The sequence below is a fragment of the Fundulus heteroclitus genome, chromosome 21 (assembly GCF_011125445.2).
Source record: "Fundulus heteroclitus isolate FHET01 chromosome 21, MU-UCD_Fhet_4.1, whole genome shotgun sequence".
NCBI lineage: Eukaryota > Metazoa > Chordata > Actinopteri > Cyprinodontiformes > Fundulidae > Fundulus > Fundulus heteroclitus.
Genome location: NC_046381.1, coordinates 3,758,413 through 3,779,574, shown reverse-complemented (window position 1 = coordinate 3,779,574; position 21,162 = coordinate 3,758,413). Strand labels below are relative to the sequence as shown.

The window sequence follows — 21,162 nt, the reverse complement described above, 5'->3', positions numbered from 1 at the left end:
AGAGCTTTCAGCATTTTCAGATTTTTCTCAACCACAAACTTCAACGCATTTCATCTCGATTTTATGTGACAGGCTAACGTCATAGTGGGTGGGAGGAAAATAATGCCTGGTTTTCCACTTTCTTTACATATAAAAATGTTTAATAGTGTCTGTTTTTATATTTAGACTTTTTAATCTGACATATTGAAAAGTCATGACCAAAAGTAATCAAAACTTTACACCCAATATACTTTTGCAAAATGAGTGAGACTTAGTCAGACTCAAAGCGCTCATGAACGTCAGTTTCTAGGTCTTGCCAAATATTCTCAGTTGGTTTTAGGTCTGGGCTTTGACTGGACCACTGTAAGACATAAATATCTTGCTCTAATCCTCTCCATTGTAGCTCTGATTATAGTTTTAGGATCATTGTCCTGCTGGACGGTGAGGCTCCACCTCAGTAACAAGTCTTTTGCAGCCTTTTAACAGGCTTACTTACAGGATTGTCTTGCATTTAACTCACACCAGATTCCCTAAGCATGATACTACCACCACCATGTTTTACATTGGGGATGGTGTTTTCAGGCTTACGGCTATACAATATTAGGAGAACATCTAATCGTGACACTATTGCTGAAAATGGAGAATTGCTTTATCATGGCCAAACGTTCCCACTATTCTCCCTGAGCTTCAGCCTCTCAGTCAATAAAGCTATTCATCAGATGTTGGTAGTTACAGTCCAACCAACAAGCCATATATAATATCTGTAGATGGAGTGTTATTGCCTGACAACTGAAATCAAATGTCCTACTAGCGGTGCTACGCAGTTATGGTATTGCAGTTTAGGTGGACAGCCACGTGGTCGTCTGTTTGCAGCTGTGCCGTACCCTTTCCAGTTTCAGGTGATGGATTTAACAGAGTTCTGTTCAACTATTATCGACCTGTTCTTGGCCTGCCCCGGTTCTTTTATCTGACAATGTGGTGTCTGTATTGTAGACTTCTGTAGTAATAAAAAGACTCTTCTAAAAGTAACTATATTTTACCATATTTAACCTGAAAGACAGAGGAATATTTACAGTCAGTACTGGGTTCTCATAACAACTCAACGTAACCGGTATCTGAGAACCTCGTTTGTTCTCACAGACAGACATTAAATACAAAGCATGCGTCCACCCATTCAGGGCGTTCCCAGTATGATATCAGCGTTCACATTAGTGGAGAGGATCATGCAGTAATGCAGACGTCCTTGCTGACACGTATCACCCATAAGTCATTCTGTCCAGTCTAAGTATGTCAGACACTTTGCCTTCAGAGTCCGTTTATCTGTAATTTCCATGGCAACCAGCTTTGCAGTCCAGTCTTTGCAATCTCATAATCTCTTACAGTTCAAACGTTTGGGTATTGTTTTAAAAGCTAACCCTGCTTTAAACCTCTCTGCTGCTTTCTCCCTGATGCTGGTTGGTCACTCAGGTTCTCTAAGAAACCGCTTCAGAGAACAGCGGGGTTAATACTGAGAATTGAGAATAAACTCAACACTATTTCTGAACTAGGTGACTTCTGAAAAAAAATACACTAGATTTATTTAGGAGCTTCAGAGTAAAAGGGGCTGGATAACTTCCTTTTTATTTCCAAACTATACTCTTTGTGGCAGTCTATTAATGAAGTGCATTGAAGTTTGTGGTTATAATGTGACAAGATGTGAAAAAGTTACAGGGGTGTGAAAGTCTCTGTTTAGCGCTTTTGTTTATTTTTTTTATTTTTTTTGCCATGGCATAGATATGTATAATCACACATATCTACGAAAAGACACTTTGCAAACTCCTAGTGGCTGAAAAAGTGGTTGAAATAATTCATTTATGTCATTGTTGTACCGACCGATAGCTTGTGTTTAACTTTAGATAAGGTTTGACACCACAATTTGTGAAGATAAAGCAGAGGCCATACCAGCTTCCCACTGGAAATTGGGAGTACACCCATAATGATCCATAGCTGCTGACTGGACTGTTTAGACATTTTTCTGTAATAAATTGAGCAAATTCACTGCCTGCTTAGTAATTTCCCCGAACCACCTGCTGCAGATCACCATGTGTCAAATCCATTTAATGCTGTTTTGTTATAGGCATAAATATACCTCCTTAAGTCGCTCCCGTCTGCTATGGGAGAGTCGCACCTTTTAGTGTTACCATTAAAGGAGCCATATCGCGTATGGAACAATGCAAAACCCCAATCAGCTCATTTCTCTTTGGATTCATAGGTCAGGCAGATAAAATATGCCTCAAGGTTGCTCATTACTCAGAGCCGTTTTGTGAGCCCCAAAGCTTCCTCTCTGCGCCGTCGTCAAGCGCAGCAATTCACCGACGTGTCATGAGCTCCATTTTTATCTGTCACATTCGTTTGCGTGTGATGGCTGCTGATGCTCGGCTCATTAAGGATTCTCGCCTCCTCCTCTTCCTCCTCCTCCTCCTCGCGCTGCCGCCGCCACCGCGTCTCCTTGAGAAGCTGCGACTCCCGACTCATGTTCGTCCTTGACTCACACCCCAGTCTTCTCTTCCCCAGGAGCTCGCCATTTATTCATTTCATCCCTCTGTTCACTGTTTCTCTCTCTCTCTCTCTGTCTTTTAGTTTTTCTGGTCCATTTTTGCCTTAATTACCTTAATGGAAATGGTTTATTTTATTTATTTTTTGACTGATAATTTTTTTCCCCCTCTTTCGTCTCCCGTAGGAGCTGGTGGGCAGCAACCCTCCGCAGAGGAACTGGAAGGGAATAGCGATCGCCCTTCTTGTCATTCTGGTCATCTGCTCGCTGATCGTCACCTCCGTCATCCTGTTGACACCAGGTACAGCGGTGCAGGACAGGAGTGGGGGGGGGGGGGGGGGGGGCACCACAGCATGTGCTCCACGTCGCTCTGTTTACGCAGCCATTGTTATGCACAGACATGCCCATTAAAGTTCACAATCAATCTCCTCACAAACAATGCAGCGAACAAAGTGCCAGTGCCGTGCTGACTCTGTCCTTGTGAGGCCCAGGCTCTGGTAAAATGTTTGCACTAATTCCTCCCCCCCACCTCCTCACTTTCCACGTGGATACTTTTGCTTTAACAGATTTAGTCAAGGTCAGGAAACTTCATTAATTTGAGCTTGTGCAACATTACTTCCTTCACAAACAAGTAGTCCCCTGTGTGCCTCTTTTGACTTAGTTGCGTAATTGGGATGTCTGCTTCTTTGCTTGGTTGTTTTTAAAGCTTCTGGGTTTCTTCTGTGACTGACCTTGAGGTTTCCTCTCCTTTTTTTAAAACCTTAATCAGGCTACCATCTGTTTGCACTCAGGCCCATAAAGTTCTTAGATACGGTTTCATGCACCGCAGGAGTCAAATCGGGCTAATGTGGCCTTCGTTGAGCGCTCACTAGAATTAATTTACGAGGACAATAAGCAGAAAGTGTCCTTACTTCGTCGTTTTCTCTAGATGAAAATGTCAGGTTTTGTTTCCAGCAATGCTGAGCATGTAGTTCAATCATTTTTGAAAAATAGGAATTTCTTTAGCAAATTTTTTACTTTTTTGTTGTTCTTTTATTACCCCAATCCACAAATCCTCTAAATTATACAAAAAAACAAAACAAACTCAAATATATGCATACACCCATGCTAATATTTGGTTAAATGTGCCGTAGAAAGTTGGCCACAATCTACTCTGGACAAGCCTTTGACATCATTTGACCCCTTTGTTGCAGAATTGGTGAAGTTCATCTGAAGTGGAAGGTTTCCTGACATGGACACCACTAACACTGGCAGTGCAAACGCCTCACACCATGATCCTGCCACCACCGTGCTTTAAGCATAACTCTGGGTGCTTATTTGATGTCTCTTTTTGGCACAGTTAGTCAAGTTCATGTCACTTTCCACAAACCATACTGCTAGCATAATTCTGGTTGCAAATTGACCTTACTTCATGTAAAAATTAAAAGAGCCGAATTAAAGTGCTTTGACCCAGGTTTGTGACCCACATCAGTACGGTCCTCTGCTTGGTGGCGCTAATACCACATAATTTGAATTGGCTAAATTGGTGCAGTTAATTTAAACGGATTGTTTTACTGCATGTGGACCAAGATTCCTCAGATTTGTCCTAGGGGTTGAGCTTTGGGAAGGCCATTCCAGAAGCCGTTTGTTAGCCCGCTTTATTCATTTCAAAATCAGTTTGGATGTTCGTTCTGAATCGTTTTGTTCCAGCCCAACTTTCTCTTAAACCCTGTCTTGCTGTTAATTTGAGGTAACATTCCAAAATGTACAATGCAGCCATTTGACCGGCGGTGAAAATTACCTCACAGGATGATGCTGCCACCAATTCAATTCAATTCAATTTTATTTATATAGCGCCAAATCATGAAACATGTCATCCCAAGGCACTTTACAAAGTCAAGTTCAATCATATTATACAGATTGGGTCAGATTATACAGATTGGTCAAAAATGTCCTATATAAGGAAACCAGTTGATTGCATCAAAGTCCCGACAAGCAACATTCACTCCTGGAGAAGCGTAGAGCCACTGCATTGTCCATGGCTTTGCAGCAATCCCTCATACTGAGCAAGCATGAAGCGACAGTGGGAAGAAAAACTCCCCATTAACGGGAAGGAAAACCTCCAGCAGAACCAGAACCAGGCTCAGTATGAACGGTCATCTGCCTCGACCGACTGGGGGTTACAGAAGACAGAGCAGAGACACAACAAGAGAAACAAAAAATCACAGAAGCACACATTGATCCAGTAATCTGTTCTACATTAGATGGTAGTAGCGGGTGAGCCGTCTTCTCTGGATGATGTCACAGTTAACAGAACGCCAGACCAGGTGTACCTACTATGAAGAAAAAGAGAGAGAACAGAAAGTTAAAGCAGAAATGACGACAAGTAATACATAATTGAAGAACAGTAGAACTCTATAGAGTGAGAAAATTAGATCCTGATATGCTCCAGTAGCCTAAGCCTATAGCAGTAAAACTATAACGGTAGCTCAGAGTAATATGAGCCACTGTAGTTATAAGTTTTGTCAAAAAGGAAAGTTTTAAGATTAGTCTTAAAAGTAGACGGGGTGTCTGCCTCACAGACCAAAACTGGGAGTTGGTTCCACAGGAGAGGAGCCTGATAGCTAAAGGATCTGCCTCCCATTCTACTTTTAGACTTTGCCAGCAATGCTTGGCAAAGTTGTTACAGGGTTCTCAGGACTGAAAGCCTCAACTTGGCCAAATATGTTTTTATTTTGTCTTTTTGGACCAAACAAAATCTTTATTCAGAAGATAAGTGGCTTCTCAATATGGGCAACCTCAAATTTCAGCTAAGCAGTCCCCGAAGCGGCGACCTTCATTGGTTGTTTCCCTCTTCTACGTTATGACAGTCCCACTGGCGTTCTATATGCTTCCAGTTCATGGCAAGCATGCACCCTGGTGGTTGCTGGGTCATTACAGAACATCCCAACCCCTTTCCTTTCACATGTGGGAACAGTTTGGCTTTTTGTCCAGACCCTGGAAAAGTGGCCATTCATCTCAGCGCCTGGCACTGGCACACAATCATTGGAGCAAAGGATCTTAGAACATGCAGTTATTTTGAAATGCCTCTATAAGACTTCCTTAAAGTGTGTAAAATTGTCTTTCCTTGAACTGGAGTTCCTCAGAAGCTCCAGAATATCGGCCAATCCAATGAATGATGTCAAACAACTAGCAAAGAGAAACTTAATAGCTGCAAAGGACCAAACATTATACAACATTCATATCTTTGGGGAGTATTTTGATGGCACGACTGCGGCTCACTGGGTAGAGTATTTATTTTTCAATCTGAAAGCCTCCTGGGCGAGGTGCTTAAACTCCTTTTTGCATACCCAGCCACGTATCAGTGTAGGAAGGAGTGAATGGGGTGATTATTGCTGCTGCTCAGTGGTTATCAATCTTTTTCTGTTGTGCCCCCCCTTTGAAAAATTAAAAATGTTCAAGACACATTGGCGTTACGTGTGAACGCGTCACAAAAAAAACCATCCATTGTACCTTCAATAATCTTACAACAATAAAGGTTTCTAACAGCTAGCAGTTTTTCAACTTTGTCACATTTTATAAACTATTTATAATATTAAAAGTAGCATAGAACGCTTCTTACTTTGAAACGTACCTGCAGTCAAAACAAAGAATGAAACAACAAGGTTCACTGCCTCCATACAGTTCTGCCCATTTACCAGTTATCCAATAATGATTTATGACAGAAACTGTAAATAACATACATTAGGACATATACATACATAGATGAGCCAGACAACTAGCCCTAAAAGTCCTTTTCATTTTGTAAATGTTAAACATTGCCTTTTTGGCATGTCTACTATGGACTGAAACAGACCAAGACAGCAGGAGTCGAGCAGAAAACCCCCCCAAAGCAAAGGCAGGTGGTGTATCAGGCTCTAGCCATGCCTCAATCTGTCCGCTCAGTTTGTAGCATTTGTGTTCTCAAACAGAAACACTGCTCCAAACCATATCCTTCCACATGCCCCATCTTCTATGCTTTAAGGCCACAAGCAGACAGTCTGCTAAATTAAATCATATGGGGTACTTTTTAATGGGTTTTTGGATATTAATATTAGTGCTGGCCTTGTCAAATTTGGTTCTAAAAGTCGGGGTGATTTAATTGGTGTTTTGGTGCATTGGAGTGGAGCCGTAAGACATTGCAGCTCCATGAATCCTTCCTCAAGGACAGTGTTTGCTTGTGCAGAAATAGTTTATTTTACTCCTCTGGGAGGTTATTGTAGTTGTTAATTGGATTCCTAAATTCTGCAAAGTTGAATGTTTTGTAATGTTTTTTTTGTGCTCACAGGCTTATCAATGCATTCTCTTAAAAAAACAACCTTCATAACATTTAGAGTTACCAGGTTTCATTGTAGATTTTAATCCTTCAAATTGTAGTCACTGTTTTTTTTGGGGGTTTTTTTTGAATAATTTCTGAAATTCTGAACAGATTTGAATTTTAAAACTCTGGGCTGCCATCTTAATCTGTTCTAAAGCCGTTTTGTCAAAGGTAAAATATGCTTCTTTTTCACAGGTAAGGCAATTCTAAATGGGTTGGTGCTTTTTCCTAAAATCATTGTGTTGACAGAGTATTGAGTCAGACTCATAATGTGACCCTCAAGCACAAGTTGACAAAGGCAGCATCAACACTTCTTACTCCATTTCTTCAGGGTTCATTTGCAGTCTGGAAAAGGGCTGAATTTGCTTTAACACTTTTCTGGATAAGTATGGAAAATCTAAAAAGGGAAATATGTTTCTGTTAGATATTATTCCTTACTCTGTTATCTAAAACATCTACATTTCTGAGTATGGAGATTCTTACATTGATTTTTTAAAAATCACTGATCATGTTGGGACCATGTATTTTACAACCATCTGTGATTTTCAGTTCAATTAAATTTTATTTCTATAGCGCAACACGTCATCTCGAGGCTCTTTACTAAGTCAGTTCACTCAAATCATCCAGACAGATTGTTTTTTTTTTTCCATCTAAGGAAACCCAGCAGGTTGCATCAAGTCTCTCCAAGCAGCATTTACTCCTCCTGAAAGAGCGTAGAGCCACAGTGGACAGTCGTCTGCATTGTTGATGGCTTTGCAGCAATCCCTCAAACTGAGCATGCATGAAGTGACCATAGAGAGGAAAACTTCCCTTTAACAAGAAGGAAAACCTTCAGCAGAACCAGAACCAGGCTCAGTGTGAACGGTCATCTGTCGCGACCAACTAGGAGCTTGAGAAGACAGAGCAGGGACACAAAGCATCAGAGAAGCACACATTGATCCAGGAATATATTCTATGTTAGAGGGTAATGGCAGACTAGCTCCATAAGTTGCTGTTTCCAGGAAAGAAACACAGCGGAGCAGATAATATCTGAGCTAGTTTTCAAGTCAAGCAGATGACAGAGATCACCAACAGTTAGTTGCAGTAAAAGCTCAGCCAATAATTTATATCTAGGAGAGAAACGGGGTTAAGGCCGAAACACACCAAACCTTCCGATCCATCCGATGCGATGGAAAATCCCGTCGTAGCAATTAGATCTAGTCGAAGTGAATGGGGCCGGGCAGACCGGCTTTCTGCAGCTGTTCTGGGTAACTCTGACCAAGGAAGACCCCTGCCCTATTTTGGTCGGAGCTACTCAGCATTTTGAGGGTAAATCCATGAGTCAGACAAGAAGAGAGACACTTTGGCAAAGTAAAACATGTCTGCTTTGGGGAAAAACTAAATCAAAACCTGCCAGGTTCGTCCCCATATAGGTCAATTCTGGAAAACACACAGCTCAATAAATAATCAATAAAAAAGTCAATAAACTGTGTACTTCCCGATGGTAGGAGCTCAGAGGTACAGCAAACGGATAGGAAAATTAAACGGCAATCTTCTTTGAGCTTGTCCGAGCAGCAACTGCAGCTTTACGTTTACTGCCGGGCTTGTTTATGCTGGTGGAACCTCCGTAATTTGCGGTAATACTCTCACGTGAATACTCAATCTCCTGAGTCCAGTTGTCCGTAGAGGGAGCCTCTATGCAGCCAGCAGGTGGGGAAAAATCTGTGTGGATCCAAACATCGGGTCGGACGGATTGGATGGTTTGGTGTGTTTCAGCCTTTAGACTCTGAGAGGGAGGCCAGCAGTATCACCCATCTAATACAAGCTGCTCAATCAGTGGGGGTACTGGGTTCTGCAGATATCAGTTCAGTGTTATACATACATATAGTAAGTGTTTGTGTAGGTTTGTGAATAACTGAATGTTTTTAAAAACGAAGGGCTTTTTCTTTTCAAGACAAATTCGCAAGACGTCGTTTTTTTGTTCTCAGGTGTTCAAATTACGGCTGAAAAGGATGTTTCACGCCGAGCTAATACTGATCTCCAAACATGCAGCGGCATTCCTTTCTATGTGACAAAAGGATATTTTCTGGCTCCTCTGTGAGGAAATTATCTCTGCCACTTAAAACAAGTGTCTACCTGTGTGTCGGTAATTGAAGTCCTTTATTCTCATCGTTGCTCATTCACTACAACGGACAAAATTGGTTTAGTCAGAACTAAAACTTTTATCTACACAAAATATACCTAAAGAATGATGGGCCACCTGTTGGAATATGAATAATCCTTTTTTCTACATAAGACAATTGTAGATTTTTATTCAAGTGTGACTCCAGTAATAATGACAAATTGCCCCAATCTGAATTTTTGCTTTTGCTCTTCTCATTATTCCTGGAAATGTTGGAAGTTGGGTTGAAAACCCCTTTCTTTGAGGGTGATTTTGCTATTTAGTCCTAAAACACCCACCAGTTTAAAAGGGGAGAGGCATTCTGTTCTGAACCAAAGAATATTGCAGATTTCTAAACAATACAGGCAGATTATCTCTGCGGGTGTAAGACAAGTGGACTAACTTTATACAAGAGCAGTCTATTGAATTAGGTGAAATTTCCTTTTTTCCTGTCATGAAAACATGCTTCTAATGGTTTCAAATTGCAGGGGAAAAAAACTATTCATTATTGTGCAAATGGGCCCAAGTTGAGGCATCACCTCCGACTTTAAGGGGTATTTCACTATGAAAACGCTGAATCCAGTTGTTTTTCAGTACAACCCATTTTGCCTAAATTACGCTTAAAGTATACTTAATGTTTTTGAAACAAAGGGAGGAAACGTTGAGCAGTAGATACTGGTGATACTTCTTGTCGGAGGAGTTGCTTACACTCAATTAAGGGGTTAGGTCGAAAGATGTTGGTTTGCAAACACACACACACACACACACACACACATCCTTGTTTAGTGTACACTGTGGGTCCGTGCCTTGACTTCCATCGACTTTTTTCACGTGTCTTGTCTGGCAGTGTAGCATTGATTGAATGTCTTAATGCCAAAGAGAGCCCAACAGTTCTACTTTCACAAGTGGAGCTTTACTGCTTTCGCCATAGTGCTCCACTTGATTTATATATCCCAGAAGCTTTATTAGATTTTATTCTTGGACTTTTTCATGTAGAAACGGGAAGGTAGAAGAGGAAAAAAAGAAGAGGAAAAAGATGAGACAAAATGTTAAGAGAGAAAAGGTGAATAAAGAGGCGAAGAAAAGAAGAGAACAAGATAACATCCTCTGAGTCTGCTTCTACACCTGCAAAGAGAGATATAAAAATAACACCAAAACCAGACGATAAAGTATGACTGGTACTAACAACCAACGCCCTGATACCATCAATGAAGAATGTTCACTATTATTTAATACGAGATGTATAAAGTGACAGCTAAAGCTAATAATAGGGGTTTTCTGTATAGAAGTGAGTCTGTAAGCACCTGGATACAAGCACCTGTGTTTGTGAGAGTATGCTTGTGTATGTAAGGTTTACCCATTAGAGAAATTCTCAATAGTGGTTAATTGTCAAGCCTTTCTTAGGCCTTACCTTGACCCTCACCCATCCTCACTTTACTAGTAAAATGTGCAAAAAATGTTCTGCCTTAGCTGCAAGTACAAGTACACACACATTCGACACACACATTCAGACTTTTGAACGCCGCCTCCTCCTCCTCTGACAATCTGCAACTTCTATATACTCTCTTCTCGTCACATCTAGGTCATATGTTTGCTGGCACTTTGGTTTTCTGATTGACAGCGTGCTCCTCAGTGAAAGAGAGAAAGGATGACGTGCAGTCACACTGAAAAGGAAACACCTTTTTAGATTAAAAAGGGAGGGGATGTTTCATAGAAAGTCCTATAATACCACAGGAAAAGAAAGATCTTTCGAGGCTAAAAGGTAAAATAACCTGGTTGCATAAGTGTGCAGACTGTTGAAGCACCTGTAGATTGAATTTTAGAGTTTATTGTTCTTTGACAGGAGTCTGTCCCACATTTTCCCTTTAGAATTTATATTAACCCAGTGTGGCTAGCAAAACTTCTCCACATCTATCAGATTTTGAGGACATTTTGAGATGTAGGTCTAAAATCTGGATACGTTTCTCATTCTGCTTAGACTGCCTATGTGGCTGAAAAATTAAATCTCTCCATCTTCAGCAGTTTAGCAGACACTTAAGCTGTGTTATTTTGAACTGTTCATTATTTAAACTACACCGATAACATCACGTTTAACAGATAGAGTAGTAACCCTACTGCACGATGCTGCCATCACCATGTTTCATTGTTCCTACGAGGAAGTTTCTGTAATGCATACTTTCCCTAAAATCTTTTGGAACCTTTTGGATCTGACCCAAAAGTTCACCTTTTGTTTCATTCTCCCAGTAGTGGCCAGGCCTGGATGTTTTCTGTCTTTAAACCGTGTTCCTTAATCCGGAGAGCTGTAGAACATACAAGATTCTAGAACGGATGAAGACTCCCGGATAGGTGTCGAAACATTTTCAGAAAGAACTGATCCAAAGTCCGGTTGCCTCCGATTTGAGCCAGTTTGCTGTTGCGATGACCCGGATAGCTGAGAATTTGGACAGCCACGTTTAAACAAGTTGGTTTCAAAAGACTATGGTGCTAACATCTACTAGCTTTCTCATTACCTTTTGACTGACGTCAAAGGAAAGGAGAGAGCGGTGAGAACAAAATAAAAGTTAAACTAGTAAACTGATCACCACAACCCTACCCACAATACTACATTTAAGAATTAAGTATAGAACATAGAAAATACATAAATACAGCACTTATTAGTGAGGGGCTAATTCCCTAACAGTTACTATTTAACTTTAAAATTCCAAAGTTTGCAGATTGCATTGCTGTGTCATTTTAAAGTCAGTGTTTCATAGTTTGGGGTTTATATGTAAATGAAACGCTGCAGCACTTTGACCAAATGATTTTTCAGAATCCAGGATATCTTTTGGCAAACAAGAGTAAAGTAAATTTTACTTAAGCTTACATTAATTATACACGAGTCAGTATATTAACTTCAAGTCCTCATTCTTTGTGTAAGCCTAATTGTCAAAAGTAGGTTAATGTTATTGCCTTTATATCATTAGTTTTCAACCCACATGTTTTACTTACGCAAATATCACTTTTTGACCACCCTGTAACTTAAGCAAGTAAGGGTAATTAAAAATAAGGGTAATTAATATATACTGGCTGGAAATGAATATTGCTTACATTAACTGATTTAAGAAATGTAACAAGACGAATGAATTTCGTTTAACACATAATTTATATCATGAAAATTTGCTTGTAGAAATAATTTCCCTATAGAAAACAAAAGGAATATCAAATGATGGGTTCCAACGCTCCACCCAGACCAGCCTAATATTAAAAATCACAATAGTTTTCAACAAAAAAAAGAGTCCTGGATTTAAATAATGTTGCAGGAAGCATTGAAATGGTGGCAAATTATTGACATTTTCAATTATCAAGACACAGAACACATATACTGGGGGTTGCCCACAAGTCTGGTGAGGATATGAAAAACATGTCTCGTCTGTTTCAGGTGGTGTTGTTTTCTAAAGAAAATGAAATAAACAATATTGCAGTCAGATTAAACAATTTCCAGTATACCTACTGTGATTCGATCTGCACAGAAGTTTTTAATGAAACCAGAATTTTAGGAGAAACACATTTGTGGTAGTCCTTCTTTTTCTTTTTCAAGCCCCTAGTTTTTTGCCTTCCCACTTCGCTCTGCAATGAGTGATTTTATGGAGCCAGAGATGATATGATGAGCATCGATGGATGAAATTAAGCTGAAATAAATTGCGGGAGGCATCTGTGGTAAATATGTGTGTCTGTGCTGACAAATAGAACCCATCCTAGTTTTATCAAAAGCCTGAGGGAGTTATGATGATGCCTTTGTTATGATGCTCTTGTGTGGTTCTTTTTTTCCCCTCCGTCTCATATAAGGCTTTTCTTCTTTGAGAGGTGAACAGCCTGTGGGGAGAAAGTTGTTAAGAAGCAGTTTGAGGTGAAAATCTGACGGAAAGACGTTATAGATTCTCAGCTTTTTGTCGTCGGGAGCAAAAGAGGATTATTGCTAAATCTGTGGTCTTTTCTTCGTCATTTTTGTTTCAACTTTTCTGCTTCAAAAAGCCTTTTAACTAAACTACCACAGACAACTTTTAGCACCCAAGCCTAACACTCTTGAATTTAATTCAGACATTTAATAAAGCTGTTGCTATTCTTGTTATCCTTTATTCCGCTGATTCTGCTGTATTTATGGTACAAAAACGACGCGAATCGGTCACACAGCAGTGCTAAAAGTAAAACAGGGACTTTAAATTAGTTCGTGGTTTTAAATATCCATCATAAGAACATAAAACGCAGCTTTTAGTTATTTATTATTTAATGCTCTAGGCAGACATTAAACAATGTCAGTGTGAATGGTTTTGGAGGTACTTGTGTAGATTTTGTAAAACTGGGAGCATAAACACAAAAAAGAAGATTAGAATCACGACTGATTTGATGCCATTTAAAATCTAAAATACTCCCAGTGTTACTACACCACATAAAACAATGTACTGATCCGTTTTTTCGATTTTATTAAATCCATTATGTTCTTGCAAATGCAAAAACAGACCAAAAGGGAAAGAGAGAACATGACTTGTCGTGTGAACGACGGCGGTGTGAAAAAAGTATGTAAGAATTTAAAAACTTACCTGTGATTGTGAAGCAGGCTCGTCGGACAATGCGTCCTAAAAAAAAGACGATCTATCCTAGTAAGCATCTATATCTTTGGACTCTATTCATGTAATAAAGTTTCAAATTCTTTTTTAGGTGTATTCATGAAGTCCCTTTAATATAAAACAGCATTATTGTGGTGTGAAATGCAGGAATCCCTACATATATCATTTACGGGGCTTTTTCTACACTGCTGTTGTGTTTTTTTTTTTTTTCATTTTTGTCTTAGCTGGATGGTGGATCAGGGAATCCTGTCACGAACGAGAGACGGATGGACCCAGTATTCAGGCCGAACAAGCAGGGTGAATGAAAAAGCAGGTTTAATAGAGGCAAACTTAAACAATACAGGGGCAGGCAAAACTCAGTGGTCAGAATTACAGTCCAAAAACCGGTACACAGAGAGGCAGTCCAAAAACAGGCAGAAAATCAGAAACAGAGCAGGAAAATCAGGATCAGATATCAGGCTGGCTCAGATGTCAAAAAAGGCAGTTGGGTTAAATCTACAGACGGATGCTGGACAAAACTCACCAAAGGCTAGTTAGACAATGATCTGGCAGAGTGCAGGAGACAGAGGCAGATATAAGTAGGGGAGTGAGCAGGTGAACAGAATTAAATTAATTACAAGAATGGGTGGAGCTGATCGGGGGAGACAAAATGGCTGCAACTAAACTGAAGCTGATTGGATGGTGACTGGTGAAGGGGAGTGAGAGCAAGACAAAAGAATGCTGGCAGGTGAACTGAATAAAGGCTGGTGACAGAAGTGATTAGAGCAGGCCAGATGAAAAGTACAAAATCAAACCACATTAAAACCCAAACTATTCCATTAACCAAAACTAGTACAGAACCTAAACCTAAGACAGAATTGATTACATAAAAGAATCACTAAACCAAAACAGAACTTAAACTAATCCAGAACCAAAATCACCATAAAGACCAAACAGGACATAAGCAAATAATAAAAACCAGAGCTAATACTAAAGACAGTAGAGTGAACTAATTAAAAAGACCAACATAAACTATAACAAAAACTCAAATCATGACAAATCCGCCTTTAGTGGATGAAGCCTGAGCACCATATTGTTGTCCATGTTGGCAACACCTGTTGGGAGAAGTTCAATTGCTAATCCAACATTTTACTCCATTCCACCTTTTTTTTTTGTATTACACTGCATTACTCTTCTGCCTACCTGTACTAAAATTATCATTTCCTTTACAGGTGAAGATGACCGTCTGGCTCTGAAAGGCAAGGTTACGGTTGGAGACCTCTTTCGAAAAGAATTCAAGGTTCATGACCCAAACGCCAAATGGATAAGCAGTAAGTTTCCTTTCTTAATCTGAAAGAAGGCGGGATAGATAGACGGGGACTTTAATGATAGCAACATTTCATCAATAGGCTCGAGATTTAAGCATTAAAGACGTTTTAAAACATAAAAGCCGGTAAACAGAAATAGTAACAGAACATCTGGTAATGCATTGGGGTTGTTATGACGGAAAGAACAAAAGATTTCTCATGGCTGTTTTTCCGGGCCAGTGTGACTTTTTTAGCGTCAGACTAATTATAGCAGCTGAAAGGAGATGTGGAGTTGTACAGCCCAGAGTTGGTTGTTTTACCGGCCTTCTTAATTATGTGATGAGTTTTGCTTTGTTTGACGGTGAACTGGCTGAACTAGGAGGAAATGTTTAAGGTGAATAGATGTAAAAAGGCCCAGAGTTTCCTCACCAGGAGGAGGCGCTACCAGGCCTTGATTTGTAGACTTTGTCCACACCTTGTTTGAAGGACAGGCAGGTGTCCCTTTGTCATGCAGCTGTTAGCACTGAAGCTTGGGTTTCCATGTTCTCCCAGAGCATGCGTGCTGTTCTCCAGGTTCTCCGGTCTGCTCCAAAAGTTGATCAGTTGCAGATTATTTCCTTTCAGTACGAGTGTGCGCCTGCATGTCTCATATCTTCTTGCATGCTGGCCGGGCCCTGGCCATGAACCACCTGTCACCCATTGACCTCTGCAGACATGCACCAGACCCCGATGACCGTAAGGGAACAAGCGGGTATAGACAAAGTAAGGATTTAGTGCCTTGCAAAAGTCTTTGTTTTTGTATGTTTTGTTGCCTCACTACCTGGGATTAAAATGGATGTTTTGAGAGTCTGCTCCATTTCGTTTACAGACCATGTCTGCCACTTTAAAGAGTATATTTTTCCATTCACAAATTGGACAAAATAACTTCAGCGTGCATAAATCCCACACTTTTTCTCACTGGCTTTTAACCCAGAGTGAATTTTTATCTGTGTTTCAATTGTCCTTGTTTTGTTTTCTTTCTGTTTACTTTATAGTGTGTTTCATGTATATATATATATATTTGTACATATGTGTTTTGCGCAGCACTTTGGTCAGCTTCTGTGTTGTTTTTAAAGTGCTCTAGAGATAAAAAGGTACGGTGTGTATTTAGCACCATCGCTCCTGCTGAAAAGCATTCCCACACCGTCTTGTTTCACTGTGGGGACGGTGTTCTTGGGGTGATGGGATGTGTTTGGTTTAAGCCGGAAAGCGTTTTTCCTTGGTAGGAGAAAATTTCAGTTTTAGTCAAATCAGACCAGAGCACCTTTCTCCATACATATAGGGAGTGCCTTTTGGCAAACTCAAAACACTCCTCCTTCTTATTTTTAGCACCACTCGTCCATAAAGCCAGCTCTATGGCGTGTACAGCTTATTGTGGTCCTATGGACTGATCCTCCAGTCCCTGCTGTGGAGCTCTGCAGCTCCTCCAGGGTTACCTTTGGTCTCTGTGCTGCCTCTCTGATTATTGCCCTCGTGGCCCGGTCTGGGAGTTCTGATGGGCAGCCCTCTCTTGGCAGGTTTGTTGTGGTACCATGTGCTTTTCATTTGAAAATGATGGATTTGATGGTGCTCCAGGGGAACATCAACTATTAGGATATTGTTCAATAACCTTACCCTGACTTGTATGTCTCAAGAGCTCTTGGTCTTTGTGGTGCTGCAGCCTCAGGAGCCTTTCAAAAAAATATACACTGGTAGACTTAATTTCACTAATTATGGGACTTTTGAAGGTAACTAGTTGTACCAGAATTTAGGGCTGGGCTCAATTTAATCGATTAATTCAAATCATGCAATGCTGAATATATGTTTAGGAAAATATATTGTTAAAATATTGTAGGAAGCTTTTTATCATAAGATAAGGTACTTTAATTCACTCATTTACTTATTTTTCAAGTTAGTTTGAAGTGAAGCCTCTTCTTACCTCATTGCGCAACACATAGTTTCATTGTTTACATTTGCTGGGCCGCCATCTTGTTTTACAAGCATGTTTCACAGCTTGTATTTAGATGGACTTTGAACTCAGGTCAACTCCAAGACCAAATGTTTGACATAAAAGCAGGTTTTTCAAATAATTGTTTTAATAAATTGGGGAAATAAATCAATTAATCGCATTTGGTATACCAAAACCGGAGATAATATTTTTAAGCCATATCGCCTGCCCTGTCACTAAACTGTCATTGAAATGCAATGTATGTTAGCATTACTTTATGAAATAATGTATGAAGTTTTATACGTTGCCTGAATCACCACCATGTACATCTAATTTTACCAAAAACATAGTAATCACAGGCACACTCATTGAAAGAGGTGAATAAGTGATTCAAGCTGTTTGGTAACGATCAAATACATGTAGCGGAAACCCTGCTATTTCTGCGCAAATCCATAACATAAAACATGATTAGAAAACATGTTACAAGTTGAAATGGAACAAAACATGTCAAAAGCAAAGGTGGGTGAATACTTTTGCAATGCAATGTTTAATATCCTAAACAAAAATAATTACAAACTAACAACATTTTGGTGCTTCGTTAGTAAAGTGAAAGTTAAGCACTTCCTTGAAACTTGTAACTAAACAGTAGCAATCCTAATATGACACTCATTAAATCTCTCATCTGTGTGTTTTGCGAATTATCGCTTCTCTGCTGCGCACCCAGCTGGTGTGCATCCCATAATCTGTTACCCAGAAAGAGAAAAATCCTGGTATTCCTCATCCATAATGCACACAGCACATTGTCTATGTAAAGCCAGCCCTGCTCCCTCCCCTCAAATTCTGTCTGCGGCATCTTGAGTCACAGCTGCATCCTCATTAGGAAACATCAAGGAAATAAACACAGGATGAGTCTGTTTACACCCATGCGTGATTTAAACTGACTCACAGCAGGACAGTCCTTTTTATTCGGCTAAAAACCAGAACCATTAGTTGCTAAATGTGTACTTTTACTTAACCAAAAAAAAAAAGAAGAAAAAAAGAAAACAAATGTCAATCATCAGTGGGAGTTTTAGCTGCAGAAAACCTACAATAAATATAAAATACGCCCTTAAGATGAGTCAAAGTGATATCAGCTGGGTCCAAGAAATGTTCCCACTTATACCAACATAACGCCACTCTGTGGTTTAACAAACAGGTTAACTCAGTGGTCAGAGCAGGCTTTGTTCAGCTAAGACTCATATCAAAAGTTAAACCATTTCTATCCCGGGCTGATCTGGAAAAGGGAATGCATGCATTCATTAGTTCAAGGCTGGACTATTGTACTGCTTTGTTTGCAGGAATCAGCCAGTCCATTCTCCATAAGCTTCAACTGGTCCAAAATGCAGCTCCTCAATTTCTCTTGAAGGAAAAGTCTGGTCAAAATCAGTATTCAAACTGCTGAACGTACTTTAAATATAGAATTATTACATACTTTTCAATAAATCATAAGTTTTTTTAATTAAGAGTAATTTTCATTTGAATGGGCTTTAGTGGAGGCATCCATGTTGGTCAAGAACAGTACTGCCACCTCCCAGTTTGTGACGTCAGGTTGCGGGATCGGCTGTTGAGCAAGTCCCAATGCCCTATATGTCCCCTCGTAAATAAATATCCATTTTCATGCCGAACTATTGTTTTTTACCTCTTAAACAAAGATAGACATGGTATTAAGCATTTCAGTTTAAAGTAATACTGATTTTACATTTTGGAGACATAAAAAGACAACAAATTAGCATTAAAGTACGGTTTATGGGTTGGGTTCTGCAATATTATCGGGGAGTAAAAGCTCATCTTTAGAACCAATCTCTGCTCAAAATGGTGATCTGCACACCTAATCTATTTTCAGCAGTTATCATCAGTTATTGCAGCCGTGAACTGCAGAAAATACGGGCAGAGCGGCTCCTTCTGCCTTTACTCTGCTCCTGTCAGGATGAGCTCCAGTGCGTTATGAGGCGGAGTGATATTTCGGTGTCACTTAGTTTAGAGCCCAAACAAGCGACTTCACTTTCAGAAACAAGCCCAAAAAACCCCTGCAACCCGCAACTCATGAAATTTACAAGCGACTTTAGAAAAAAGAAGACCAAAGTCGCATAAAATAATTGGGCTTCACAACAGTGAGCATTCTTTTCAAATGTGTCATATCACTCCGCCACTCTGGTCGGGTAAACAAATGTCCCGGCAAATTCTACATTATAAAAAAGAAAAACCTACCGAAAATTCTCGCTCTCATGTCATCTTGAAGACATTCTTCTTCGAAATGTTGGCTACAGATGACGTGTTTTTTCTCTGGCCAGAAGCATGATGGCAAATCCTCCCTTTTCAAGTTGGCAATCCAATGACGAACCCGTGGTGGATCACCAATCGGAAAGGCGAAAAAACTAATTTTTTTTTTCACTTTTACCCGATGTATTAGAACATCGAACTGCGATCTTCAATAATTGTTGTTGATCGCAGCTGTGTACAACAATTCCTATTGAATTAGCTTGTAAAGCGCAGTGCCTCACCACACAGAGACGTCACAGGATGTGATGTCAGGCGGCCATTATTACCGATATTTGGGCAATAATGGCCGCCCCCAGACTCAGTGATCGAGACGACAATTTGTGCTTTTATTTTTTTTTCCTGATTAACGCTAAATTCATTAAATCACCACAAACGTATTAATTTTAGGTATAGGTAATGATCCACTGATTTTTCCTTGTTGACCGGACTTCTCCTTTAAACACTTCCAGACGGAGTGATCATTGTGGAACGGTTTACCTGCAGAGCTACGATCCATTACTGAGCTAGGAGTCTTTAAATCACAGCCAAAACACATCTGTTCAGACAGGCCTTTCGCTCCTAGCTGTTCAACTGTGGATAATGTTTTCTTTTGTTTATTTTGTGGTGTTATTTTTTTTCTACGTAGCTCTTAAAATAGTTTTCAATTCTGCTCTTGAGCACTTTTTTGTTTTTATCTCTTCCTGTTATTTCCATATACATTTTTTATATTTCACCTATTTTGTCTCAGCATCTTTTTGTTTGTATTTTAGCTCGTAAACCACTTTGTGCCCCGTATGGACTGTTGAAAAGTGCTGTATAAATATACTTTGGTTGATAAAGAAAATAACCGCCATTATATCCATTTTACACGTTTTCAGATTGGATTCAGGGAAAAATGTAACAATGTAGATGAGAAAGCTGCCCAAAGTTACCAGAGAGTGAAGTCATTACTTATTTCAAACCTAACTTTAGCATCCAAGCATAGTGCAATTTCCACCCAAGACAACAGGAAGCAAGGTTATGTGTGAATTCATCAAGCAAAAACCTGCTACACTGAAGAAGATGGAGTCAGAAGAAATGTTGTCTCATTGCATCAGATTGGACACTTAGAAAACTGGGACTTGTCCTAGGTACTTAAAAGCACTCTGTGCTTGTTGTAATTCACCACCGAGCGACATTACTCAAAAAATATGATAAAACAATGTTAAAGCTTGTAGCAATCAGATGAACACTTTGACTTCTGTACAGTTACTGCAATACGCCCAGGCATCAGCAGTACCATTCATTCAAACAATTGTTTTACCAGAATATTTAATATTGTCGATCTATGGAGTGATGGTGTAAATCATATGAACAGTGAATGGAAGAAGCTGAAAGTCTCCACTTTCACCACATTGTTAGTCCATGTTTTTTTTGTTACTCTTTATGTTTTTGCAACAATTTGAGAAGAACATCCAACAGAACACATTCTGTGGGGTTCTACAAAAAATAGTAAAAACAAAAGTTATATATTGGACAAATTTTTAAATGCAATCCATTTCCAATGGATTATTTGATTTTGTCTGTTTTTCTAAATTCCTCAATTGCTATTCTAGTTTTGTTTGTGTTAGCCTATTTATCCTTTTAATATAAGCAGTTCTTGGTATCAAGTTTCCTCTCATAACTGCTTTGATACTATCCCAAATAATGGTTGGTTTTTATCTGATCACCTTTATTGTTAATAATACAATCTTGAATTTCTTTTTAAATTTAACCAAATTTACATCAATTTCATTTAAATTTCTGCATCATTTTTCAGAATACCAATATTAAATTTCCATAATGTTACTTTATGTAGATTAACAGCTAGATATATAGCATTATGGTCGGATACATCCGCTAATCCTATTCCACAGTCTATTACTCGATGTGTGTCCTTGGAAGTAATCAGGAAAAAGTTAGTCCTGGAGTGGACCTTATGAGCTGCTGAGTAATGTGTATACTCTTTCTCCAGACAATGCAGTTGTCGCCAGACATCACA

At 39.5% G+C, this 21,162-nt stretch overlaps 1 protein-coding gene across 6 annotated transcripts in view; it reads left to right on the top strand.

The window, feature by feature from the left end:
• Positions 1-21,162, top strand: part of dpp6a (dipeptidyl-peptidase 6a) — a 350,399-nt gene that overhangs the window by 249,075 nt on the left and 80,162 nt on the right. For all 6 annotated transcript variants that reach the window (XM_036124847.1, XM_036124849.1, XM_036124848.1 and 3 more), the window contains 2 exons: positions 2,699-2,813; positions 14,804-14,902. In XM_036124847.1, coding sequence (XP_035980740.1) covers positions 2,699-2,813; positions 14,804-14,902 — 214 coding nt within the window. The remainder of the gene's footprint in view (positions 1-2,698; positions 2,814-14,803; positions 14,903-21,162) is intronic.